Source organism: Neurospora tetrasperma (genome assembly GCF_000213175.1).
Source record: "Neurospora tetrasperma FGSC 2508 unplaced genomic scaffold NEUTE1scaffold_4, whole genome shotgun sequence".
In the NCBI taxonomy this organism is placed as follows: Eukaryota; Fungi; Ascomycota; class Sordariomycetes; order Sordariales; family Sordariaceae; genus Neurospora; species Neurospora tetrasperma.
Genome location: NW_009799102.1, coordinates 3,923,269 through 3,947,238, shown reverse-complemented (window position 1 = coordinate 3,947,238; position 23,970 = coordinate 3,923,269). Strand labels below are relative to the sequence as shown.

The 23,970-nt window shown below is 52.3% G+C and overlaps 7 protein-coding genes across 7 annotated transcripts; 3 read left to right on the top strand and 4 right to left on the bottom strand.

Moving 5' to 3' along the window:
* Positions 1–319: 319 nt before the first annotated feature.
* On the bottom strand, positions 320–3,913 carry NEUTE1DRAFT_139156 (uncharacterized protein; the record flags this gene model as incomplete). Its single annotated transcript, XM_009854329.1, has 2 exons — positions 320–551; positions 3,372–3,913. 2 exons carry the CDS (start codon positions 3,911–3,913, stop codon positions 320–322), a joined length of 774 nt encoding a protein of 257 aa, XP_009852631.1.
* Positions 3,914–7,681: 3,768 nt separating this feature from the next.
* NEUTE1DRAFT_66131 (uncharacterized protein) lies at positions 7,682–8,404 on the top strand (the record flags this gene model as incomplete). The annotated part of the gene is made up of 1 exon (XM_009854328.1): positions 7,682–8,404. The coding sequence occupies one exon, from the start codon at positions 7,682–7,684 to the stop codon at positions 8,351–8,353; it is 672 nt and encodes a 223-aa protein (XP_009852630.1).
* Positions 8,405–8,469: 65 nt separating this feature from the next.
* NEUTE1DRAFT_66130 (uncharacterized protein) lies at positions 8,470–11,230 on the bottom strand (the record flags this gene model as incomplete). The annotated part of the gene is made up of 2 exons (XM_009854327.1): positions 8,470–9,868; positions 10,757–11,230. The coding sequence occupies 2 exons, from the start codon at positions 11,055–11,057 to the stop codon at positions 9,168–9,170; spliced, it is 1,002 nt and encodes a 333-aa protein (XP_009852629.1).
* Positions 11,231–14,468: 3,238 nt separating this feature from the next.
* NEUTE1DRAFT_66126 (uncharacterized protein) lies at positions 14,469–16,449 on the top strand (the record flags this gene model as incomplete). The annotated part of the gene is made up of 2 exons (XM_009854326.1): positions 14,469–15,786; positions 16,027–16,449. 2 exons carry the CDS (start codon positions 14,469–14,471, stop codon positions 16,236–16,238), a joined length of 1,530 nt encoding a protein of 509 aa, XP_009852628.1.
* A 118-nt stretch (positions 16,450–16,567) lies between these two features.
* On the bottom strand, positions 16,568–18,281 carry NEUTE1DRAFT_123456 (uncharacterized protein; the record flags this gene model as incomplete). Its single annotated transcript, XM_009854325.1, has 2 exons — positions 16,568–18,106; positions 18,210–18,281. 2 exons carry the CDS (start codon positions 18,279–18,281, stop codon positions 16,700–16,702), a joined length of 1,479 nt encoding a protein of 492 aa, XP_009852627.1.
* Positions 18,282–19,353: 1,072 nt separating this feature from the next.
* NEUTE1DRAFT_123455 (ribonucleotide reductase large subunit) lies at positions 19,354–22,925 on the top strand (the record flags this gene model as incomplete). The annotated part of the gene is made up of 4 exons (XM_009854324.1): positions 19,354–19,616; positions 19,684–19,841; positions 19,918–22,459; positions 22,521–22,925. The coding sequence occupies 4 exons, from the start codon at positions 19,598–19,600 to the stop codon at positions 22,562–22,564; spliced, it is 2,763 nt and encodes a 920-aa protein (XP_009852626.1).
* NEUTE1DRAFT_139150 (uncharacterized protein) lies at positions 22,918–23,379 on the bottom strand (the record flags this gene model as incomplete). Its single annotated transcript, XM_009854323.1, has 1 exon — positions 22,918–23,379. One exon carries the CDS (start codon positions 23,377–23,379, stop codon positions 22,918–22,920), a length of 462 nt encoding a protein of 153 aa, XP_009852625.1.
* Positions 23,380–23,970: the final 591 nt, after the last annotated feature.

The window sequence follows — 23,970 nt, the reverse complement described above, 5'->3', positions numbered from 1 at the left end:
CCGCAGAAGGCACTGGGGGACAGGGAGAAAGAAGTAGTATGAGGCAGTATCCAAGTAGGCCTTGGTTCTTTTCGGTCTCTCCACTGGCAAGGGTAGAGAAACAGGACAGGGACAGAGGCAGCCGGATCGGAATCGGATATGGTGCCATTTCCAGGGGCACATTACCTTCTTTATCTAGGTAGTTGCCTCTGTCATCCATGTGGTGTATCACATGCCCGTCTTTATCCACCTGCTCTACCGACTTCATCACCACCTCCTTCGGTTGCTGTTCTTCCTCGTCTTCGACGAGCATTACCTTCATGTGCACTACGGTGTTCCCCTAGAGCGCCGGGTTTGGTCGTGGGTTGACGGCAATAACAGCAGCATACTCGATCAGCCCACCGGAGACGGCTTTAGGCTGGGGTGAGACGATGAGTCTAGCAGCGACGGGGCGGCCATCTAGGCTTCGTATCATGGGTTGAGGGAAGCGTTTCCGGAGTTCGTGATTTATGTGGTCACTGTGGGGGTGGTGCCATCGAGATGTGGTGATGTCGCTCATCTTGAGGGTACTTCTGTAGTGATGAAGGCACTGCTGGGTCGGTGATGAAATTTAGGGGAATGGATGAAGTAGTGGATACTGTGATGATAATAGCTGGTTTGATCAATGATAGTGACCATGTAGAGCCGAGGGAATTATCGATGATGCCGTCAAGCAATTATGCAGTGAAGAGAGGGCGCTCTGATTGTTCAAAGACTTTTCGTGGAACAAGCGATTTAACAAAGAGAACAAAAATATCTGATTTCTGATTCCAAAAGCACCTTCCGAGGGTAGCTGTCTATCTGTCATGCCTTCCAGAGTTAAGACGACAATGACTCATGCTGATGTCAATTCCTGGAACATTACTATGCAACAAGCAGTTCCTTCCCAAATTAGTTTACCTTTTTTCCGTAACAAGTGAAAAATATGGAAGTAGTCACCTAGCCAGTCCATCTGGCCCAGCCTTGTTCCTCCCTATTGCTCCCTATCTCCCGAGTAACATCCATTTTCTGCTCATTCTGCCTCTTCGTCCATCCCGTCCTGTCCGTCCTGCTTCGTCTTCCTCACCCTGTATTTCTCTCCTGGATTCAACGACGCACTCCTATCGGAATGATCAACACCGCTTTCACGTCGAATGGGCAGATTCAATGCAGGCGATGCGGGTTTCTGACGAGAGACTGAGTTACGGCGCGTAAGACGGTTGGTTGGATGCTACATGCAACATCCCCCTTCCTTATTGTAGACTGGGCATTGTGCTACAGGCCGTAGCGCCTGTTCATCACCAACAAAAGTGGGTAGTTCTTGGCTGAGAAAAGTATACACGCTGTATTCAGCATCACGCACCAGATGGCAAAGGTAAGATGGTGTGCACCGAACATTGAGCGCTCTGAAGTAATAGAAGACGATGCGTGCGATAACGTCCGGATTTCCTGCTCAAGATCAAGGGCTATATTGTGATTGTACCTTCTCCGCCGTGCCAGCCGCAATTTTCGAGCCTCATGTCCCCTCCCTCCTCAAATCATTTCTTGCAATTATCTGCTTGAATAATTGCACGAAATTCAGCAGCTTCCTAAACACGCAACCCATCGCAGCAGTAAGATCGCTCTTGTAAACTTGGACAGCCAAAGCATTACCTTAGCCTTCTTGGTAGATCCAGTGGGCGCCACACCCGGTCGAAACCATGTGGTTCCAAAACTCTCTTGGAGAAGCATCCGTATGGCACGTTTGTCAGGATTGAGCGGAGCAATGAGTACAGGATTTACCTACTATTGCATGACCTTCACGTAGCACCTACCAAAACCTTCAAAATGCTGCTTTAGCCGCCCTGGCGTTTTACCCTTTGGAAGGTGCAATGGTGTCTTAGGTATTGGCGGGGTATTTAGTTGTCTTTCTGGGCTTTTGGTCTTAGTCTTCCTCTTTCTTCTAATCAACCACCCTCCAACTCTTCCATCGGATCCACCTTGAGCACCACGAGTGGCTGCACCTTCTTGGAAGAAGCAGCGGATTTCTGGATGGGATCCTCTATGTCCTCTTCTTTCAGGCAGATCCTATCACCGCGTTGTTCGATATGTTCCAAGATTGGATCGTCTTGAGCTCTCAGTCCTGGTCATCCACAATGCCAAAGCCACGAGTTGGGATTACCAAGTTCTGTCACCTGTGGACTACCATCTTAGTGTTGTAAATAGTCAAAGCGTATACTAGGTATCGAGGCTCAAAGCCATTGCAATCCGTCTTGAATGCCTTGGAGGGTAGTACTTAGCTCTTATCAGCCTTTCAAAAGAGAACCTGTCCTTCGTTTAAAGCATTGTAGGACAATAGCAAGGGGTTCGTGACGCCACGGGAGCCACTGATAGGATCTTCTAATACCTCTCTTTGTCTGAGCAAGGCCTTCAAGGTTGGAAAATAGGCCTTTGAGGCTACAGATGTCAGTCTCACAGCGTTACTCGATAGTAAGTCAAATCAGTTGTTCTCGTGTTTCCGTGCCATTCTCTTGGAACGTGAACGATGGTATTCGTTGGAAACTTGGACATGCACAATGTACATGCACCTCCAGTTTTTGCTGCATCAGACATCATGATGCAGTCCAAAGAGAATGACATGTGCTACAAATGAAGATGAGTACTTTCTTTACCTATAAATCTTCTTCGACATCTCGAATAGTATGGCAAACAGAACACTCACTCGAGGCATGTCAAGTCTGTGATCGAACGAGTGTGTTTTTATCAAAGCCAAAAATGCAGTAACAATAACTATCCCAGTCCGAGAGAAACTTCTGAGGGTAGATGTTTGCCTGTCATGTCTTTCATGGTAAGATGGGCAATGGCTCCTGCATGTGTTGTTTCCTGGGAAACATCACAGCACATAACGAAGCGATCCCGTCTCAAGCTATTGTCCCTTCCTCCCGACAAAAAACCATGAGAGTAATCACCCAGTCAGTCCAGCCGACCCAGCCCTGTCCTTCATTGAGTGTGTTGACCCTTCACCTGGTCTGTTCCGACCTGTGTCCTACTTTCTTCCTTCCTTCAGCTTCTTAACCGAGCTCATACAGAGCTTCTTTCCCACGAAGCTCTTGCCCCTGGATGGGGACTTCAAGCTCGCTGATCGCCATTGCGATTAGTTAGCCTCGGGGAGAAACGGCGGAACCTGAATAGCCGCAAGCCTGGCTATGATGGCCTCTTGTTCTGGAGCTGCATCATTTTGGGAAAAAACCAACTGGTTAGTGGACAGTATTCGCCATCAGAAGAAGGCAGTACGGAACGCCGAGGCAAACTTACACAAAGGATTCTGTCTTTTCACTCCAGCTTCCTCCTTCACTTCCAACCATTGGTGGAGTTCGAAAATACCCGCGACGTACGTGTGCCTCTGCGGACCGTCCGGCTTTCCGCCGTCCCACAGCTCATCGGGCAGTATGACTGGGTCCTGCTCAATTTCATTCGTGTGGGGATTATGTGACAGGATATACTGAGGGCGCACCACCACCCTGAACATCAAGTTGAACTTGTGGGCGGCGGCGGCGGGGAACTGGATGTCGTCGACAAGGAAATACATGTTTTTTGGGTCGTCAGGGAGGAAACGGACGCGAAATCTCCTTTCGCTGGGTTGCTGATGGCTCGTTACGAGATCCCAATTGCTCTTTTCCTCTGGATGGTCAATGGTAAGGAAGACAAAGCTTTCGTCGGCTCGCCAGTGTTCAGGGTCGGGTTTCGAGACCTTGAACACGGTTATGCATGGGATGGTCTCGCCTTTGGAAATTTGATCTGGGGAGGGAACAAGCAGCTCAGCATCGACTTGACGATTTTTGTCGAATTCCGAGAAAACGCGTGGGTCCTTGAAGTTGCCTTCTCCCGAACCGCCAGGCGTGAAAAGCCCCGGTCCCTGAAGTCCGTTGTTAGCCATGATGGTAGAGTTACGATTGTGTGAATGTTTGTGACTCGTGAGTGGAATGGTTGCGGTAATGTTGTTGGGAACAATAGATATCTAGTTCTGCGTTACCCCACCCGATTTATACCCAAATCCCATAGTGAAGCGTCACTCACATCGGCCACGCAATTTCTTACACTCCAAGCCAACAGCTTCACGTTGGATGTTGCAAAATGAACATACTTTTGTTGCTCCGGCGCTACTTGGGCACCGGAAACATCCCGATGAGATCTAGGCATCTCTCTCGTAGGTGTGTACACGCCAGCGCGATACCAAATGGAAAAAGTTGGTCGTTGTTCGAAGCGTGTTGTTGGACCTCGTATGCTTTGTGCCGTACCAACGATTGACTTGAGCCCCATGATGACCCCATATCCCCCCTTGATCGAATTCACATGCCATCTTTCTGTTTCCTCTGAATTCATTGAGGATCCAATCAATGATGGCCCCTTTCAGACGGGTTGTTGGTTTCGAGCCCCTGAGCCGTACCGTGCGAACACTTGGGACTTTGGCAGCATGTCGAGGCATTGCTTCGTGCCACAGACCACAGTGTTTGTTTGTTTACTTCGACCCAACATTAAATGTTCACAAAGGTGCCGGCTCGTACTGTTTTGTACGCATGGACGTTGGAAAACCAGTTTACAGTCAGCATCCAGCTCGAAAATGAGGTGGTAATCACGTATTGTGACTTGTCATCGGGATCAGGGGAAAGAATGCTCGACGTTGAATAGAAACATGGAGAAAGCACTGACAAATCTATATCTACTAGTAAGGACTGACTTCCTTTCAAGCACTTGACCGAGCTGGCTTTACATGCCCGCACAATTACTTGTATGTCAAAGGGGGAAAAATCCCAGGCTGCAAACTAGACTGTCATCCAGACTAGCGCTTGAGACACGGCGTTGTGAGATCTTCAAAGCAAGTAGGTCCTAGTACTTGGCATCTGCTTTCCTGGAGCAGTGCGAAGGCTCAAGATTGAGAACTTGGGGAGTAGCAGGGCTCCTTAGAGAACGAAAGACTGGAAGAAATCAGCAGAGAGAGAAAAACTTGACGAGAAGGAGATGAGTGAACGTTCAATGGCCTCAACTGGCAGCCATGCGGTTCAGTTTGCAATGGCTGGACGAATTTGATCAATAAATCGCCCTTCCAAAAGCGCTGTGAGCGAGTCACAAGCACACTGATGCCAAACAAAAGGGACACTTGATGTCTGGAGGTAAAGGGCACAGAGCATGAGGTCCCCTTTGGAACATGGGGGTCTTCTTCGGCCTGATGAGGCTCTTCAGAAGGGAGAGTAGTTGTGTGGGAACGATGCCGGGGATGGTGGCGCGCGAGATGTGGCGTTTATATGGTGTAGCAGGGTTTTGTGCTGGTGAACAAGACTGAGGCGTGGTTGGTACGGCAAGTTCTCTGCCCGTCCAGTGGTGTTCATGCCAGCAGCGGCGCTGTGATGGAAGTGGACTGGTGCGTCGAAAGCCTTGAGGACAGCGTCAGCACGAGCTGTCGATACGAGAACAGGTCCGATTTACCGGAATATGGGCGTTCTCGGCCCGCCGGAAAGTATCTCAAGGCTCACCAGACAAAGATTGGATCAGGGGATGTCCAAATAAGTGGAGGTGGGAAGCAAATGAGACGCGGTTGGAGTCCCGGGCAGACTTGTACGTACGGTAAGCTCTCACGCAGTCTTCAAAGGTGCGGAATTACGTGAAGAACCAGTACTCACCTACCCCCGTGCTCAAGGGCACTCCAAGACCCTAGCCCATGTCCAGTTGAAGTTTCCATCTGTCATGTTCAGCTCATGTGCGTCGCGAGCTCGCGGGGTGGTCGCCTTCGGGCGGCAACAGCGAGTGTCATCCCCTGGCCGGTCTTGCCTGGCTTGCCTGTCTTGCCCGTCTGGTCTGCCCTCCCTGTCGCGAACAAGTCCGTCGCAGCTACCTTCTCCTCGAGGATACACAGACGAGGGATACCCCCACCCGGTGGCCAATTTGCTGCCATACCTGCCCTCATATAGGTCGCCAGGCGGGCAATTTTGTTGCATATCGGCATGCAGAAGAGTTTTCGTCTGTCCTAACAGCAACACAATAAGCGGATAGCAACGGGACAAGACCTCACGGCCAGAGAATCATCTCACCACGGCAAATTCTCATTACATCGCAAGGTCTCCGAGCCACCTCAACAGCGAGCTATTGATTCTCACTGTGCGAGCCTCGTACGAGGAACCATCCCCCAATTCTCCGCGCGATGATCGACCTCTCCGTTCCCAATGAAGCTTATTTTCCGAGGACGCGAAGGAATAAAAAGCCCACACGGAATCCTTCCTTCCAGAAGCCGGGACCCCAGCGACGGAAGGCAGGCAGGTGCAAAGGAAAATTTCCGTCGTTAGCACCAACCAAGGTGTTGCCCGTCCAGGTACGGATGCAAGTGCGGAGAACAAAGAGGCAAGCGCGAGCGGGAAGGCTCATCACGCAAGAGGACCCCCGACTGATGTGCTCAGTCTGAACGCCAATCGTCCGCCCGAACGAGCAAGCCATGGTCTACTTATCCGCGGCAGCTTGCAAGCGCCAACCACCTCAATGACAGCTCGGTGCTACCTGTTTGTCCGCGCTGCCAGAGCTAGTGAGTGAAGCTGGACCCGAAGTTGATGATTGAGTACCCGAATCGATAGTATCGGAGGGAAGATGTCATTGGCGATGGCTGGAGACAGCAACTACTGGTCATGGCGATGCAATTATCAATCGATGCGAAGGTTTTGAACAGCCACTTTTCACTGCAGTTATTTGCGATGCATTGCACGTCCAAATGCCATCGCATTGCTTCAGTGTCGATGCGATGCATTGTTGACATTCCACGCTCTCGAGATCCCCGTCTTGTCAGGGGCAGATGGAGTCGCCTGACGCACGGACCACATGTGGTCATTTCAGTCCAGCACCAAAGGCCGTTCAGCGGGCGCTCCAAAAAAATTCCACTGGTGAGGTTTCTAGACGCTTCCAGCTTTTTGTGACGGCAGTAGAAGAAGAAACCCCAACGACAACGTTGACGAGGTATAATTGGAACTATTCGTGAGCTGTTTGACCATCTCACTGTAGACCTAAATCACAAGAGAAATCAATCCTGAAATCCGGTCGTATCTCATTTCATCATTTCTTCCTTGAAGCTTGCGACGGACGAAGCCCAGACCCATCAAAACGCCGAAGCCATACCCAAAACAAAGTCTGACAACACATCACGACGGGTTTATTTTTTTTCTGTTGCGCACATCCTTGTCCAAGATCCATATCCGCGTCCGTCGCATCTCACAATTCAACCGCGGCTTGCTCTTGACCAGATCCATTCATCCACATCTACCCCAAAGACAAGCCTAGTCGACGCTTGCAACAGCTGCTAGTCAAACAGAACAGCCGGACAGCCAGTCCGGACGAATCACCGTTTGGTACACTAAACCGCAACCGAGCATCACCACCATCTCGCTCACCACGTCTGCCTACGAACCGACTATTGAATCTCAAAGCAACGTTGAGTAAAAAGCAGAGACGATCGAGACCCCCACGCTTCTTGAGCTTGAGCTTGAGGTACCGGTACCTTCCAGTTTTGGTTTACCTAGAGGTACCTAAACACAAGCACTCAACCCTCGGCTTCGGTGGAGGAGTTTTACCACTACCACCAAACAGACCAAACCCAGCTGGTCTCACCAACCACTCTTTCCATAGAGAGTGGCCGTCAATCCATCACGAGAAACATAACCGTGCTGTGATGTATAGCCTCCTCAGGCCAGCAGCAGCAGCGCGCAGATTTTCAACGCGATCCCTCCCCTCCCAGATCAGCACTTCCATCAGCAGCACCCAGAGAGTACCAGTGCCATCAGTACCTATTACCCAGACTCTCAGCTCAAGGCTCTTTCATACTTCCAGAGCGCAAAAAAAGATGGATACCACTTCTACTTCCTCAAAAGCGGACCCCGCAACGGGCTGCTCATCAAGCACGTCACCCGTCCCCGGCATCACCTCATCCACCACCAACCCTACGGCCTCCGTCGCTGATGACACTACCACCACTTCCACCCCCCACCGACCAACCCAATTCGGTCCAGAAGAAGTGAACGACGACCCCCTCGCCGACCCCCTCTCTGTAGAGCACCAAAAGCTCGAAAACAACAATAACCCCCTCCCTTTACCTTCTCCAGAGACCGCCACCCCCGTTTCCCCAGATCAACAACCAAAGGTAGTCACGGTCAACGGACAAGCTGTTGCCTTGGATAATCTGGGCCCAATGGTGGTGCACAAAGATGGAACGATTTCGCGCATTGCGAATTGGCCCGAGATGACGGAGATTGAAAGGGAGAATACCCTGAGGATTTTGGGCAAGAGGAATCAGTTGCGGTTGACAAATTTGCGGGAGGGGAGGGTGAATGGGGAGGGGATGTAATTGTGTATGAATTTGTGTAAAAGGGTTTAGGGAAGAGAAACAGATGGGATGAAAACAATGGGTTAGGGGAGTTAAACCCCGGTTTCAAGACTTCAAGACCGACTGTTTATGTTTCTTGTACTATACTTTGCATTTCTCTCGTATATTCATGTGTAAATGTAAACGTTCCTTACTCCCGTCCAGATTCCCAATTTCAAACATGGTATCACGCATTTCAAAAGCTAAAGCCAAACAAACGAAATTTCTTCCACATCACACACCCATTGTATTCTTCTTCTTTCCATGACTCGTTTCATCAAAATCTTCTTTTGAGATCTTCATGTTTGAGGGGGAGTCCTGTAACCGCCAATGTCGGAGTCCTGTAACCGCCATGAATATAGTTATACCGGAGTCCTGTAGCCACCATTGTGATATCTCAATCATTCATGTCGTACCATCCATCCGTCCGTCCGCTCGTCCGTCGATCCGTCCACCCATTTGCACCTATGCAGGCACACGCACGCAATACACCCGACCAACCAAAGTCAGATGCAGCTCAAGACGGGATTACCGCTAAGCAGAATGCTGATGAGAGTGAACGTGATAAGAAGGAAAGGAAGAAGCAAGCAAAACTACTGCCGCCAACTCTCTTCCACCACGAACGACCACAAGACCAAAAAAAAATGAAAGCCAAAACCAAAAAGTAAAGCAAAAGCAACGCGAAAACGCCTCAGACAGTATGATGATGTATATCCACTGTTATCCCAAAAAGCCTCTGACCACAAACCCCCTTTTCCTCCACAAGTAAATGGTCATCGTCACCGAAAGCTCGACCTTAGTCCTTCCTCCTCTTCTTGTTGTTCGAGTCGACGGATTCATCGGAACTGGGTGAAGAGGTGGAGACGCAGATGGAGCTCTCTTCCCTGGCGCGTTCAGCATCAGCCTTGTCAGCCGCAGCCTCAGCCTTGTCAGCCGCGGCCGCAGCAGCATCCTTGGAAACCTTGGCAGCGTGGGCTGAGAACTCGCGGAGAAGCTTGAGAATGTCCTCCTTGCTGCCGTGCTTCTCAGTGACGAGGCCCTTGAGCCACTTGTTCTCCGTCTCGAGAGCCTGGATGCGTCCCTCAAGCTGGGTGACCTTTTCGCTCATCTCCTTGGCCGACTTTTCGAGCGCCTGCTCGCGCTGCTTCTTCTTGATGCGGAATCGGGCGCTAGCTGCGGTGTTGCGCTTTCGCTTGTCTTCCTCGGCGGCAAGGCGAGAGGCCTCCTCGAAGCTCATGACGCGAGCGCTAGGAGTGGGGGGAACGGACATGGCATCGCTGGCCTTGCGCTTGTTACCGCCTAGCTGGGGAGGGTTGGCAAGGACATAGCCGGGCTGGTGGGGGTGCTGAACGTGATGAGACGCATGGTGCTGCGAAACCGGAGGGTAGGCGGCTTGCGGGTTGGGCTGAATGGGCTGGAGCTGGCCTAGAGTGTCTGGGTAGGCCGGGATGGTGGGCGAGGTGTAGGTGGTGCTAAAGTCGCCAAAGTTGAAGTCGGCTGAAGACATTGTGCCATGGTCAGCGGAGCCGCTCCATACAGAGAGCTTGTTTTGCACCACAGGATGACACAATCTGATATACAAGACAGGGAAATGAAGAGAAGAAAAGCCAGAAAGATCCCGAATGACAATATCCGAATGCCGTCGACATGGAAACGGAAGGCACAGACTGGGGGGAGACTGCGTAGTAACCAAGACGGGTAAGGTGGTTGGCATCGGCCATTGTTGATCACCCCTCGTCGATGGTGCAATCCCCCCAAAGTCACGAGAAATGACACCATTCTCGGGGAGCGTTGTCATTTGTCAGCCCCAAATTCGGCACTCCCATCACCGCATACAACCAGAACCATCATTGCCAGGTACCTCGGCCTCTGTTTCTCCAAACACGCTTCCAATCAAGAAACAGTCCGAGCCATGTGGGCATGGACGGAAAAGAGTGGGGGTGACGAACACGCTGCCGGATTCCCGATAAGGAGAAGGGTGCTCTTTGGCGAATGCAGCTGACTGCAGCTAATCGAAGTCGCGATGGATGGCCCTGATGGTGTTCATCTGCCTCCTTCCCGACCCAGGACGTCCGGGGCCGTCCGGGTACCACCACCGCCGTCACATCACTTTCTTTTTTGCCTTCTCTTCACAGGACACTTGCCCCTTGTGTGCAGCATCCCGACATGCATCCTCGCCGGTACCTCCCACCACAAGGTGTAGGGGTCTTTCAAAGGTGGGAAACGAGCAAGGTGAGACAAACATGACAGCCGAGGAAACACAAAGATATCCAAGACACGACCGGGCCACAAGGGAACAAAAACAGACAGACAGACATAAGAAGTTGACAAAGTCGCAAAAAAAAAAAAAAAAAAAAAAAAAAAAAAAAAAAAAAAAACACTAACCTGCAGGAGCAGCAAATTCCAAGCCCTGGTCGAGGCCCGACAGGAAATCGGTCATGAAGGCATCGGTCGGCACATCGGGCGATGTCGCCGCAGTCTCGACGGGAGTAGGAGCGACAACAGCATCGGGCTTGACAGGCGGCGCCTGGTAGTCGGTGTTCTGGCCCGTCTCGTAGTCAAAGAAGTTGGTGTTGGTAAATAGCGCGAGCTCCTCGTCGTTGGGAGCCACATACTCCTCGACCTGCGGCTCCTGCACATTCAGGTTGCGCAGGTAGTTGGTGAAGTTGATACGACTGCCGGCCATTTTGACGATGGTTTGTGTGGTGTTGTCGGTCGAGTGGTATTCTTCAGAGCGCCTTTGATAACCAAGTTCTTCCTTCTCTTTCTAGAGTGTAGACGGTGTGAACGTCACAACGCTGGCGCGCCTTGCCAGGCGAGTGCTGGAGTAGTGTCGGGGATATGCAGTCGATTGACTTCCTTGGTTGTTCTGGTGTGTAGTCGAGAAAGAAGGGTAGATTTGGGGAGGAGAGAATGGCGCCGGGATGGTAAATGTTTAACTGTGTTGGACGGGATGGAAACTAAGCGTGCGAAGAGACCAACGCAGGGGCAGCGACGGGGGGGCCGGGAGCGCTGGAGCTGATGACTGGAGGAGCACCACGGGGGCGGGGCACTGGAGCCTCTCAAACTGGAGCCTCTCGAGGACCGGACAACTGGAGTCGAATTTATCGAATGGGGTCCGGTCCCAGTCGGAGATATTGAGACTGGAGCCTTGGACGAAGCCCTGAACCGCGACTCCTGGTCGAGACAAGTGGGTTTATTCTTGAACGGGGTCGAATGATTCGGCAGTATGCTCGGAGACCGTTGTTTCCAGCGAGTCAGCGGCGTGATACTATTGATGTGTATTTGGCCGGTAGGGTTTATCGTCAGATGTAAGTTCCAAGGTTGGTCAGGGTTGGAACTGGAGGGGGCCGTCGTCGGCGGAGGGAAATTTGCAAGGTATGGTCAACGACGGCGACGGGCACGGAGGTGGAGGGAGGAAAGAGTTTTGATTGCAACAAAACACACAAATGCCGCCCGAAACAGACGTTTTCTAAGAAAGCAAAAATGATTTGCGATGGTGTTGACTGTGGTGTTCTCAGTCAGGGTCCGAGTGTCTGTGTGAAGAAAGTGTGTGTGCGTGTCGTTGAAGACGGAACCGGGAATGGAACTTGAAAGTGGAAAAGTCGAGAAAGCGAGGAGCGGCCATCGGCCATGATGACTGGTTGGACTCTCTGGTGGGATGGGGCTGGCGGGGTCCTTTCACTGTGCGATTAGTCAGAAGCCATCCCATCCCACGCTCTTTGCGCTCACCACCTCATGCACTGCCCTAGAGGTACCCCTGCACTCCCATCGATCCTGCTAACCCAACATGGGCCGACCTACTGTAGTAGGGTTCAGGTGTGGGCGGTAAACGGCGCAAAATTGCCCCCCCAACGTGGAAGTAAAACCACCACCACCACACAATTCTCACCACTCTCACTCTCATCCATATCACCGAATGAATGAGCACGGCAGTGTCCTCCGGCCTCCCACGCTGTCCGCAACCCTCTCGCTCACGGTACCGAATACTACCAAGAACAAAGACACCAATCACGGCAGAGGACGCCATGGCTGGCGGGGTTTTCATTTTGATCACATAGTCGGGTTTACCGCAGTAGGAACTGAATAATCAACGTTGATAGTTAGGCTGCGCCCTTGGTGTCAGTTTCAAAGGGTCTGACATTCCACTTCACTCTCTTCCTATTCAAACCCATTTTGCGTCGGGCAGTCGTTGGTTTCAGCAACGGTGTACTACTCGAGGGTCATCAAGGTCTCGGTGCTTCCACTTTCAGTTGCGCCGCACGACCGAATGAGATGTTAACTCCGAGGCAACAAAGAAATGTTGACCTCTTCTTTCACCAACTTCGACGCCAGTAGTGTAGTGCCTATCATTCGGTAGTTATAACCTTGCCGGGCCATCGTTTCGGTCGTGTTCTTCTACATATGTATTTCCTTCGTGTCCAACCCCTCGTCTCACTGCATCACTTTGGTTAGTAATCGTCTACATAGTAGTGTAAACCCCTTGACCGCACAAGCGTCTTCCTTTCGGATCCAAAACAGATCAAAATCCGAGCTCAGGTCCCGCCCCGCTAGGAGGGGTTTCTTCTCCTCAAGGCTTCCCCATTCTATGTACACTACATACTCTTCTGATGCTCCATTGTGCCCCTAGCACACCGTGACAGGCCCTGAAGAAGAAAAGAGGCCGTTCCCACGAACAATGACACCCCAGATCTGCACGACGATGCATTGGGACGAATTGGCGAGTGAGAGCCTCCGATTTCCCACGGGTCTTCTGAAGGGCGGACCATTCACATGTCAGGCCTGTATTAATAATCCAATAAGGGACGTCGTGAACCCTGACGACGCTGCACAGAGCTAACTCACAAAAGCACAAAAGGATCCCTTGATGGTTCGATTGAATTCAATGCCAACATGCACAGCCGGTAAGCGGTATCAGTAATCGCAGTAAGACTGCCTTGACCGCTGTAACATCAAAAGGGTCCGATTTATCAGCAACGAAAACAGACAATCCTATCGTCCCTCCTCTTCCACTGTAGTGTAGTGTATGAGATCACAAACTCGCTGTCGTTGACGTCGGTGACCGGCATCCGGCTTAAACAGTGAAAATCACAGTCCGCGATCGGCGGCATTCTATAGGTCAGACCTCTTTTGCTTGACCAGACTTGGCACTGCGCCCGAGATAAACTTTGGATCAGAGACTTCCAATCGATCGACGATGGCTGTGGAGTTGCCGTTATTCCAGCTCCTGTTTCAGGGTTTTGCGAGGAACAGGCACAAGCGGGCATCACCGGCGCTGGAAGCTCCATCGAGCCGGAGGAGGAGGAGGACAAAGGAACAACAAAGCTGAGGCTTCATGCCGATTCCAATCCTATTCCGGCGTCTTGACGAAGCGAACGGTTGGCCGAGCGTGGAGAGCAATTCATGAGTAAATGTTAGATAACCGGCCATTGAGGCCAAAAGGTGAGATGATCGTGAAGAGTCAATGATATTCCCACGACGGCATGTACCGTGTATTCTTGGCTGGCCCTGGCTGGTGGTGGTCGAGACGCGCGGCGGAGTGTCAACCCTAGCAAGGAACTACCAGGCATTTTTTTGCCAGTTGCCAACATCTGTAATCGAAGGGGGACGATGAAGGCGAGAATTGGAGATGGGATGAGAACGGCGATGAAAGCGGACTCGGCGGGTCTCCGGCGGGATGCCCGGGCAGTATGTGGTGGGAGTCCCCACTAGCCGGGGGTACGTACCTGGATCTCGGACGTTGAGCGCACGAGCCAGCCGATGCTGCGGCTTTGTTGACCGGCGTCGATCCGGAGACGCTTGTTCACGGCACATGTGGGCCAACACGGTCACATCGAGTCGCTCGGTTGTTGACTTCCACGCGGTCTCGACAAACCACCATCCCGACCTCGACAACCCGTCCCGGTCGGCTAAGCCCGGTCCACAAATCCATCAGGGCCCGCGAACTGCCAAGCCACGGACCGCGACCATTCAATCTAAGCGACTGAGGCCATCCAAACCCAAGCACGCGACATCCACACAAGCTACTCAGTAAACAACAACGCAACGAGGAGGGAGGAGGGGGCCACCAATCCATGAACCCCAACCCAATCGCAAAATGGCACCCATTTCCATCCCCACCACCGCGCGACTGCCCTCCTCCTTACGCGTCGACCCCTCCAACCCAGCCGTCTTCAAGATCCTCAATCGGCTGTCGCGCGCTTCACTCCTCACCCTCGCACTCGACTGGCTCGACGAGCGCAACCTCGCCCTAGCGGCTCCCTACCTCCGCCAACCCTCCTCCTCCGAATACGATGACGACGATAACGATGACGAAGACGAATATGCCGACGACTTCCACCCGCCCGCGCGCTCGCTCGAAGCGTTGCAGGAGCTTTACACAAGTTTACAATCGCGCAAGGGATCCAAGAGGGAGGTGATTGACAGGATTATTGAGGGGGACTGGCGCCATGGCCTGACGCTGTATCAGCTTGCTATGGCAGATATTCAGTACCTTTATGATCACCCGACGTCGCAGAAGTGGGCGGCATATCGGATCATGCCCTTGAAACCATTATCCACGAACGAAGAAGAGGAGGACCAACAGCCGGAAGTCGACAAAGAATCGCTCGTTATCCCGCGGTTTCACCCTTCTACGTTTCTCAAGAACCTCCAAGCGCAGGTACCGCCGGACGTCAAGGCGCATTACAACTTTGACCGCCACCGGACTTTACCTCTGTCGATCCTGCGTATTTTCATCCTCGACTCCCCTTACAACACCAGCCTCGGTCTCCAGTCCGGCTCTTCCAAAACCGGCCGCAAAGCAGCAACAACCACCTTTGACACCTCCCGCACCGTCTACATCGCCTTTCCCGACGCCTCTCCCTACATCTACATCTCCAAACCTCAACTCCTCTCCGGCTTCGCCCCTGCCGCCGGCCCTTCCTCGGCAGCCACGAAGACCACAGGGATCAACACCACAGCCGGCGAAGCCAAATCCCTCCAGCACTTACTGCTGGTCGGCATCCCCGCCGCTTTATCCCGTCCCCGCCAGCGCTTTTGCTTGAAGCCAACCAGCTTAGCGACGCGCAACCTGAATGAACTCTTGGACCGCCGCGGCGGCGCAAATACCAGGCAAGGAGCAGCGGGTGGGGGGTGGAGTATCTACGCTGATGAGATGCGCGACAAGGGAAAGGGGAAAAGAGGCAACAGGGAGACGCCGCTTGATACGGTGCTGCCTTCGCCTCCGCTTTCTGAAGAGGAGGAGGGGGGGGGTGACAAGGAGGAACATAACGGAGCTGCTGGGAGAAAGAAGAAGAGGTTGGAGCCGCCGTTGTTGTTGCCTGGCGCAAGAAGGGAAGAGAGGGAGAAGAAAAGGAGAAAACTGGTGGCTAAAGCGAGGTTCGCCGAGACTGCACGGGTGGGAGACGGGAAAGGTGTGGAGAGGGTGGATATTATTCTCGAAGACGAGTTTCCTTCTTCTTCTTCCACCCATTCTTCTTCCTCTACTTCCTCTTCTTCGTCTTCGTCTTCGTCACGAGATAGAGATAGAGACAGAGACAGAGAAAAAGAAAGAGGAAGAGAAAAAGAACGAGACAGAGAACGAGAAAAAGAAAGAGACAAAGATACCTCCGGTGATAGGAGGTCTGGGTCCAGTAGCTCCAATGGCACAGCAGCAGAAGCGGCAGGGAAAGAAAGAGAAGAATGGCGACCAAACGTCAAACTAACCTTCCACGGCTCGCACGTCTTTGCCGGCATCAGACAACTAGTTGAGGCGGGGATTGTCGATGGAGAGAGAATGCCGGGGTGGTTGACTGGGGAAGAGGGTGTTACTGTTGGAAAGGTTAGGGAGGGGAGGATTAGGGGGAATAAAGGAAGTGGTCTTTGATTTCCATCCCTTGGGAGGGTGCAGTGGTTTGAAAGATGGAAATAACACAGAGGCTGAGGGAGGTAAAGTTGGGCAAGGCAAGGCAAGATCGAACAGGGTTAGGGTTATGAAAAGGGGGTTTGTGTTTGTGTTACACTACATGGATGTGTCCGGGTACAGTAGCAGTAGCAGTAGCAGTGGCGTTTGGCGTTGGGAATAGCATCCCGTCCTTCATTACAGAACTGAACTAGCATCCGCAAAGTGGGAAGCAGCGTCTATGGTATTGTACGGTTTATTTATCAACGATGGACATGGTCACCTGCCATTTCAGATCAGGATGGGTTTCTCGTCGAAACATGACCTTCTTTTCGGGCATTCATCAGATTTATATACCTAACTGAAAAACAACGCCCCAACTCCTTTACCTTCTCTTCTACCTTCTCCTCACCCTCTTCTTGTCGTCTCCATCATCTCACCTCACCTCACTCCTCCACCCCAAACACCTTGACAGTATTCTTCCAAGCAGCCTCACACACCTCCTCCACTGAGACGCCCTTGATATCCGCTACAATAATCGCAATCCGTTCAATCGTGCACGGCTCATTGCGACCCTTGACCATAGCTCCCTCCTCCCATTTCTCCTTCTTGACGACTTTGAACCGCTCAGGCACTTCAGATTCCTTCTTTGCGTTCTTGTTCTTCTTTGGCTGTGGAGGCGTTTGAGGTTGCTTCTTGCGCCGTTCGCGTTTTTGACCCGGTTGTTGTTGGCCACTGGGGTTGGGTGTGGAGGTCCCGCTAACGTCCGGGGTACCGTCCCCGGCTTCCACTTCGGTTGGGAGTTCCGTTCCATTACCGTTTATAGAAACGTCTGCGAGGGCCTTTGCTGCTTCCTCTTCTTCTTCCACCTTCTTTTTCCTCGCCTCTTCGTCCGCCTTGGCCTTAGCTTCCGCTTCAGCCTTCTCCTTAGCCTCCCTCTCCCTCGCATAATACTTCACCAAGTACTTCCACCCCTCATGTCCGCCCCGTACCTCACACCAAGGCCCATCCGTCTCCAACATGATTCTGTCCAGCCTAATCTGCTTGACAACCGCACAGTTTTCTTCCGTCTTGAAACTACACCCGTTCACACCGATGAATAGTCCCAAATCCATCAGCTCTTGCATCTCTTCTAGCGTGCCGGTGAAGGAATGCACCACCCCGCCCTTTTCTAGTCGCTCGAGGTTCGGACCAAAAGCTTCCTTAAGACAATCGACAAAGTCCCGGTGGGCGGCGCGCGAGTGTAGGAATAAAGGGAGCTGCGGGGTGAGGGAGGCGGCAAGGCTGAGTTGGGCCCGGAAGGAATGTAATTGGATGGTGCGCGAGCAGTAGTGCAGACGGTCGTAGTCGAGGCCGAATTCGCCAAAGGCAATGAGTCCCCCCTTTGGAGACCGGTTGGAATCGATGAGGTTGGAGAGGGAGGCGATGAGTTGTGGGGTGCGGACGTGGTCGATTAGAGAAGGGTCTTCGGGTTGTGGGGCGTCAGGGTCGGGGTCGGCGCAGATGGGGATCGGGGTGGAGGCCGAGTCGGCTGCTGTTTCTGGAGCGGCGGCAGTAGCAGCAGCAGGAGATGTTTCGGACTCGGAGCCGGATTCGTCATGGTGCATGTGGTGCGAGGTGGAAAAGATGGAGGAGGAACAGGGGTGGATGCCGGCTGTTGTGTAGACGTGATGAGGGAACTCTTGGGCGATTTTGAGGGCGTCGCGAGAGGACTTGAAGCTGGAGCCGGTGACGATGAGCTTGGTGCAGCCTACGTCGATGGCGCGTTGGACGACGCCGGCGAGGTCATCGGGGTGGCGCGGCTTGCCGTGGTAGTGGCCGCGGAAGATGGGGTCGGCGAGGTTGATTCCGATCTTTTGTGTCACATGTCAGTTAGTGGGTGTTTTGATGGACATGTATTTCTTCTGGTGTTGATGGTCACCAAAGCAAACATTATTTGGTGATCGAGTGACTTACATCGATATATCTGGGCTTATAAGTTGTAGTCTCAGACGGGCCATTGCTCGCCAGGGTAGAGTTAGACGCCATGGCTGTCAATGGTGCTATGATATTGCAGTTACGGCTGCTCAAGATTTGTGGTCTTGTGAGGATGTGCAGACTTGGTCGTGAGACACTCAATCTCATCAACAAAGCGGTATGGTCAAACCCTCAATCTCTTGTCTTCCCTTGCACCTTTAAACACTCAGATTAAAACTTGAAACCCTAAAAACGCACGTTTCCCTTCTTCCTAAGTCATCGGACGAGATGAACAGGGCAGTGTGATGTCGTCTCTCACTCAGTAAGAGTTGGCTGTCGGATGGAGAGAGGTCAAGCTTGAACATTGGATTGGGACCTGACAGGGGCCATGCTTGGCTTGCTGCAGCTCATCCGCTCAGTCGCTGCAGGGCGCGCACCCATGATTACTTAAGCACCGTGTTTTTGGGCGGGTTTGAAGGTGCCGATGGCTGGAGTTACGGATCCGCGCGGGTCTGGGATTTTGCTAGTGTCAGACTGTCAGGCAGCAGGGCGCGATGTAAACAAATGGCTGATACGGCTCTGTGAATATCTGTCAATTTTGTCCCAAATTGAAAAGGCAAAAGTAAAAGAGTAATGTTCACGGCAATTCACAATTCCGCATTGCTTACGATGATGTAATTTACAGACGCGTCGTTCTGGACGTGTAAAGTGGTGCTACCTCTAGCGCTGTTAAAAGGTGGGGTGGCAGCTGCAGTGTTTTGTTTAACATCGGGCCAGGGGGAGGGGGGACGAGCCCCAGGAGACTTTTGGTGGGGCCTCCCCTCCAGCCCCAGGCTACAACGCGCTCCAAAAGAACAAAAACTGTAGCAGCCCGCAGTGAGACGCGTCCAGATGCTCCCAGTACTCCAAAATGCACACATACTGCACTGCGGTGGGTGAGACGCGCTTTTGACGGCCGGCCCATAGAGGTCCCGCATTGGCACTGGCAGTTTCCAGTCCAAGACGAGCGCTAGAAAAGAGTGGGCGCGCCAATCTCGAAAAACCATCCTTCTCGCTGCCTTCTCCTTCGATCTCTTCCCTCCCTTCCACTTCTCTCCCGTCTCTTCCGTGACTGTGACTACTTCAAGTTACTGTCCTTCCCTCTCCTCCTCCTCCATCCCATACCCAATTCCCCCAAGACAACTTCGAGATTGCTTGGGTCTATCTTGGTGTTAGTCGTCTTCCTGCTCGTGCCATTTGTCAGCGTAGTCGAATCCTGTCAACGGCCCAGCAGCAGCACCACTTCTAGTTCAAGTGTTCTTCTGTTTTGTCTTCTCCATCTTGGTTGTCAATAACTGTACTTGTTCTTGTTCCCTCTTCTTCACGTTCACCCCCACACATCAGACATTATGTATGTCAAGAAGCGCGGTATGTTCACGACTCTCCCTTCCTAGCAATACCATCATCACGCCCAATGCTGACTCCCTCTTCATAGATGGCCGCCAGGAGCGCGTCCAGTTCGACAAGATCACAGCTCGTGTCTCGAGGCTCTGTTATGGCCTCGACATGAACCATGTTGATCCTGTAGCCATTACACAAAAGGTCATCTCTGGCGTCTACGGTGGCGTTACCACAGCACAACTAGACGATCTGGTAAGCACCTCCTCTCCATTCCTTCTCCTCCTTGTACCGATTATAAATCATGAGCTAACACATAATCTTTCCCTAGGCTGCCGAGACTGCCGCCTACATGACCGTCACCCACCCCGACTATGCCATCCTCGCCGCCCGTATCGCCGTGTCCAACCTCCACAAGCAGACTAAGAAGCAATGGTCATTCGTCATCAGCGAGCTTTACAACTATGTCAACCCCAGGACCGGCAAACATTCCCCCATGATCGCCAAGGACGTATACGAGTGTGTCATGCGCCATAAGGACGAGTTCGATTCTGCCATTGTCTACGACCGTGACTTCAACTACCAATACTTCGGCTTCAAGACACTCGAACGATCATACCTATTGAAGCTCGATGGCCAGATTGCCGAGCGTCCCCAGCACATGATCATGCGTGTTGCTGTCGGTATCTGGGGAGACGACGTTGAGCGGGTCATTGAGACATACAACCTCATGTCCCTCAAGACTTTCACCCACGCTTCTCCCACTCTCTTCAACGCCGGCACTCCCCAGCCCCAGCTCTCTTCGTGCTTCCTGGTCGACATGAAGGAAGACAGCATCGAGGGCATCTACGATACCCTCAAGACCTGCGCCATGATCTCTAAGATGGCTGGCGGTATCGGTCTCAACATCCACCGTATTCGTGCCACTGGCTCCTACATTGCTGGTACCAACGGCACATCCAACGGTATTGTTCCCATGCTCCGTGTCTTCAACAACACCGCCCGCTACGTTGACCAGGGTGGCAACAAGCGTCCTGGTGCTTTCGCCATCTACCTTGAGCCTTGGCACGCCGATGTCTTTGAGTTCCTTGACCTTCGCAAGAACCACGGTAAGGAAGAAGTGCGCGCTCGCGATCTCTTCCTTGCCCTCTGGATCCCCGATCTTTTCATGAAGCGTGTCGAGCAGAACGGCCAGTGGACTCTCATGTGCCCCCACGAGTGCCCCGGCCTTGCCGACGTTTACGGTGACGAGTTCGAGGCTCTGTACGAAAAGTACGAAAAGGAAGGCAAGGGTCGCAAGACCGTCAAGGCCCAGAAGCTCTGGTATGCCATCCTCGAGGCCCAGACCGAGACGGGCAACCCCTTCATGCTCTACAAGGATGCCTGCAACCGCAAGAGCAACCAGAAGAACTTGGGTACCATCCGCAGCTCCAACCTGTGCACTGAGATTATTGAGTACTCTGCCCCGGATGAGGTTGCCGTTTGCAACCTTGCCTCTCTCGCCCTTTCCGCCTTTATCGACTACGAGAATGCCTCTTACGACTTCAAGAAGCTGCACGAGGTCACTCAAGTCGTCGTCCGCAACCTCAACAAGATCATTGACATCAACCACTACCCCGTTAAGGAGGCCCACAACAGCAACATGCGTCACCGTCCCATTGGTGTCGGTGTTCAGGGCCTTGCTGATGCTTTCTTGGCTCTCCGCATGCCCTTCGATTCTGACGCGGCTAGCAAGCTCAACATCCAGATTTTCGAGACCATCTACCACGCCGCTCTTACTGCCTCTTGCCAGCTCGCCAAGGAGCAGGGTCCGTACGCCACCTACGAGGGCTCGCCCGTCTCCCAGGGAATCCTCCAATATGACATGTGGAACGTCACTCCCACCAACCTCTGGGATTGGACTGCTCTCAAGGCGGACATCAAGAAGTACGGTGTCCGCAACAGTCTGCTGCTTGCTCCTATGCCCACTGCTTCCACTTCTCAGATTCTTGGCAACAACGAGTGCTTCGAGCCTTATACCTCCAACATCTACCAACGACGTGTGCTCGCCGGCGAGTTCCAGGTCGTCAACCCCTGGCTTCTCAGGGATCTTGTGGAGATGGGCCTGTGGTCTGATGCCATGAAGAACCGCATCATTGCTGAGGGCGGTTCTATCCAGAACATCCAGAGCATTCCCAATGACATCAAGGCCCTCTACAAGACTGTTTGGGAAATCTCCCAGCGTACCATTGTCAAGATGGCTGCCGACCGTGGTGCCTTCATTGATCAGTCCCAGTCCCTCAACATTCACATGCGCGAGCCCACCATGGGTAAGATTACCAGCATGCATTTCGCCGGCTGGAAGATGGGTCTCAAGACCGGCATGTACTACCTCCGTACGCAGGCTGCTGCTCAGCCCATCCAGTTCACTGTAGACCAGGAGGCTCTCAGGGCCACGGATGACCGAGTGGCCCCAGCCCACTCGGGTCTTAAGAAGCGCTCCCCTCCCGCTGGCACTTATACGTCTATCGTGTTGAGGGAGAACACTTCGGGTCCCCGCCCGTACGCCCAGACTGATGTTAGTGGCACCAGCACACCCATCGGCACCAGGGATGTTCCCACACCCGCCAGCACACCTCCTCCCACTGAAGTTCCTGAAACTCTTGTGCAGAGTGACAACAGGCCTCGTCCACTTGTCTCGCCCGCCAAGAGTGCCGGTTTCAAGGCCGATTTGCCCGAGCCTGAGAGCCCCAAGGCTCTGGCTACTGACCCAATTGTCAAGACCGAGGCCATTAGCTCCCGGGAGCTGGAGATGAAGGAGGGCCAGAGTGAGGACAAGGACGAGGAGAGCCAGGAGAGAGAGGTGGATATCTACTCTGAAGCAAAGCTTGCTTGTAAGTGATGACAACATCCTTGTGAGACCTCGAGACACACGCTAACCACATTAAACAACAGGCTCTATCGAAAACCCTGAGTCCTGCATCATGTGCAGCGGTTAAACCCGTAGCCTCGCCCTTCCGGGGTGGTGTATGAAGCTTATGGTAAAAAAGTGTGCAGTGTTATGACGTTTTACGGTGTGGTTTGTTCAAGATTAATGATGGGTTTTGTCTTCAGTCAGCAGCATGGATAGGGCATCTTGTTTTTATTGGACTTTGGGTTGGTTCCGATGTTGGGATATATCAATTGGGTGTTTTCATTTTGTTCCATAAACAGATAACAATACCCACAAGCGCGCTTTCTCAACTCTGTTAGATACAGATAACAAAACGGGGGAAAAGAAAGGAAATAGAGAAACGACTAGTTGCTATGTTACGAAAGAGATATGTATATATTCTGGATCAGGGAAGACAGTTCAGTTTTGAGCAACAGTCTCCATCAGTATCTTCTTGATACTCCTCGTCCGAGCCATCAGCACACAGGAAACAGCCTTGCCACATAGACGAAAGGAGTAGTGTGGGAAGTCCAACTCAGAGCCATACTCTTTGTACGCATTAGGCTTTGGACAATAGCAATCCATATCCAGAAACGCCTTGACTGTCATGTCCAACCCCCGCATATCCATTGTGATTGGCGAGCAATCATCGAAATCGAGCAACCACAACGCAGTTGCGCGCTTGGTGAAAGCAAACGACAGATTAACGGCAATCGTTTTGATGTTGAGTCCCCAAGATTCGGTGGTGCTAGGCGTGCCGTACCAAAAGCACTCGGGTACTTGGGCTTGGTGTTCGTGGTAGGGTAAGGATGTGAAGCTGCCGCCGTGAACTTTGGAGTGGATCACATAGTTGTTCCAGAGCTTCGAGGCATCGTCCGTCATGGGGAGCTTGTGTAGGCAACCTTAATTCCAGGGTGGAAGGTGAGGTCTGCTGCAGTGTTGCGTGGTCAGGGATATTCCTACAGAGTTTTTCATTGACAAATCGATTTTGACATTACCGGGAGCGCAGCGTACCTTTGGTGTTAGGTTTCCTATGGGATCATCGAACATGGAGGGAGAGTAAGTAAAGATGTAGCTCTGTTAAACTCATGATGTCAATTGGAGATGGAGGAATGTCCGTCGATTTATGTATACGTGAGACTGTTGCTGTTCGTAGGGTCTCCACAGGTGATGATTCGTGGGTGAAATGGTTTGTTGGAAGAACGAAGAGTACTTGGGACGTTGGAAATGAAAGAAATGTTGCCTTGGTTTGCTTTAAATGTCTTGATTGGCAGGTTGCCGAACTCAAGATCATGAATGAGGCAAGAGTGATGGACTGTGCCAAACCCGTCTAGAGGTAGTAGTTGGTAAGGTTGCCCAAGACCTGGTTCCCTACCTTCCCGCGACCAAAGGGGCAGTCACATGAGCAAAGGTATGAGGAAAGCACGAGGGAAAAGGCGAGGTGAGAAGAACACCGTGACTGTTAAGTAGGTA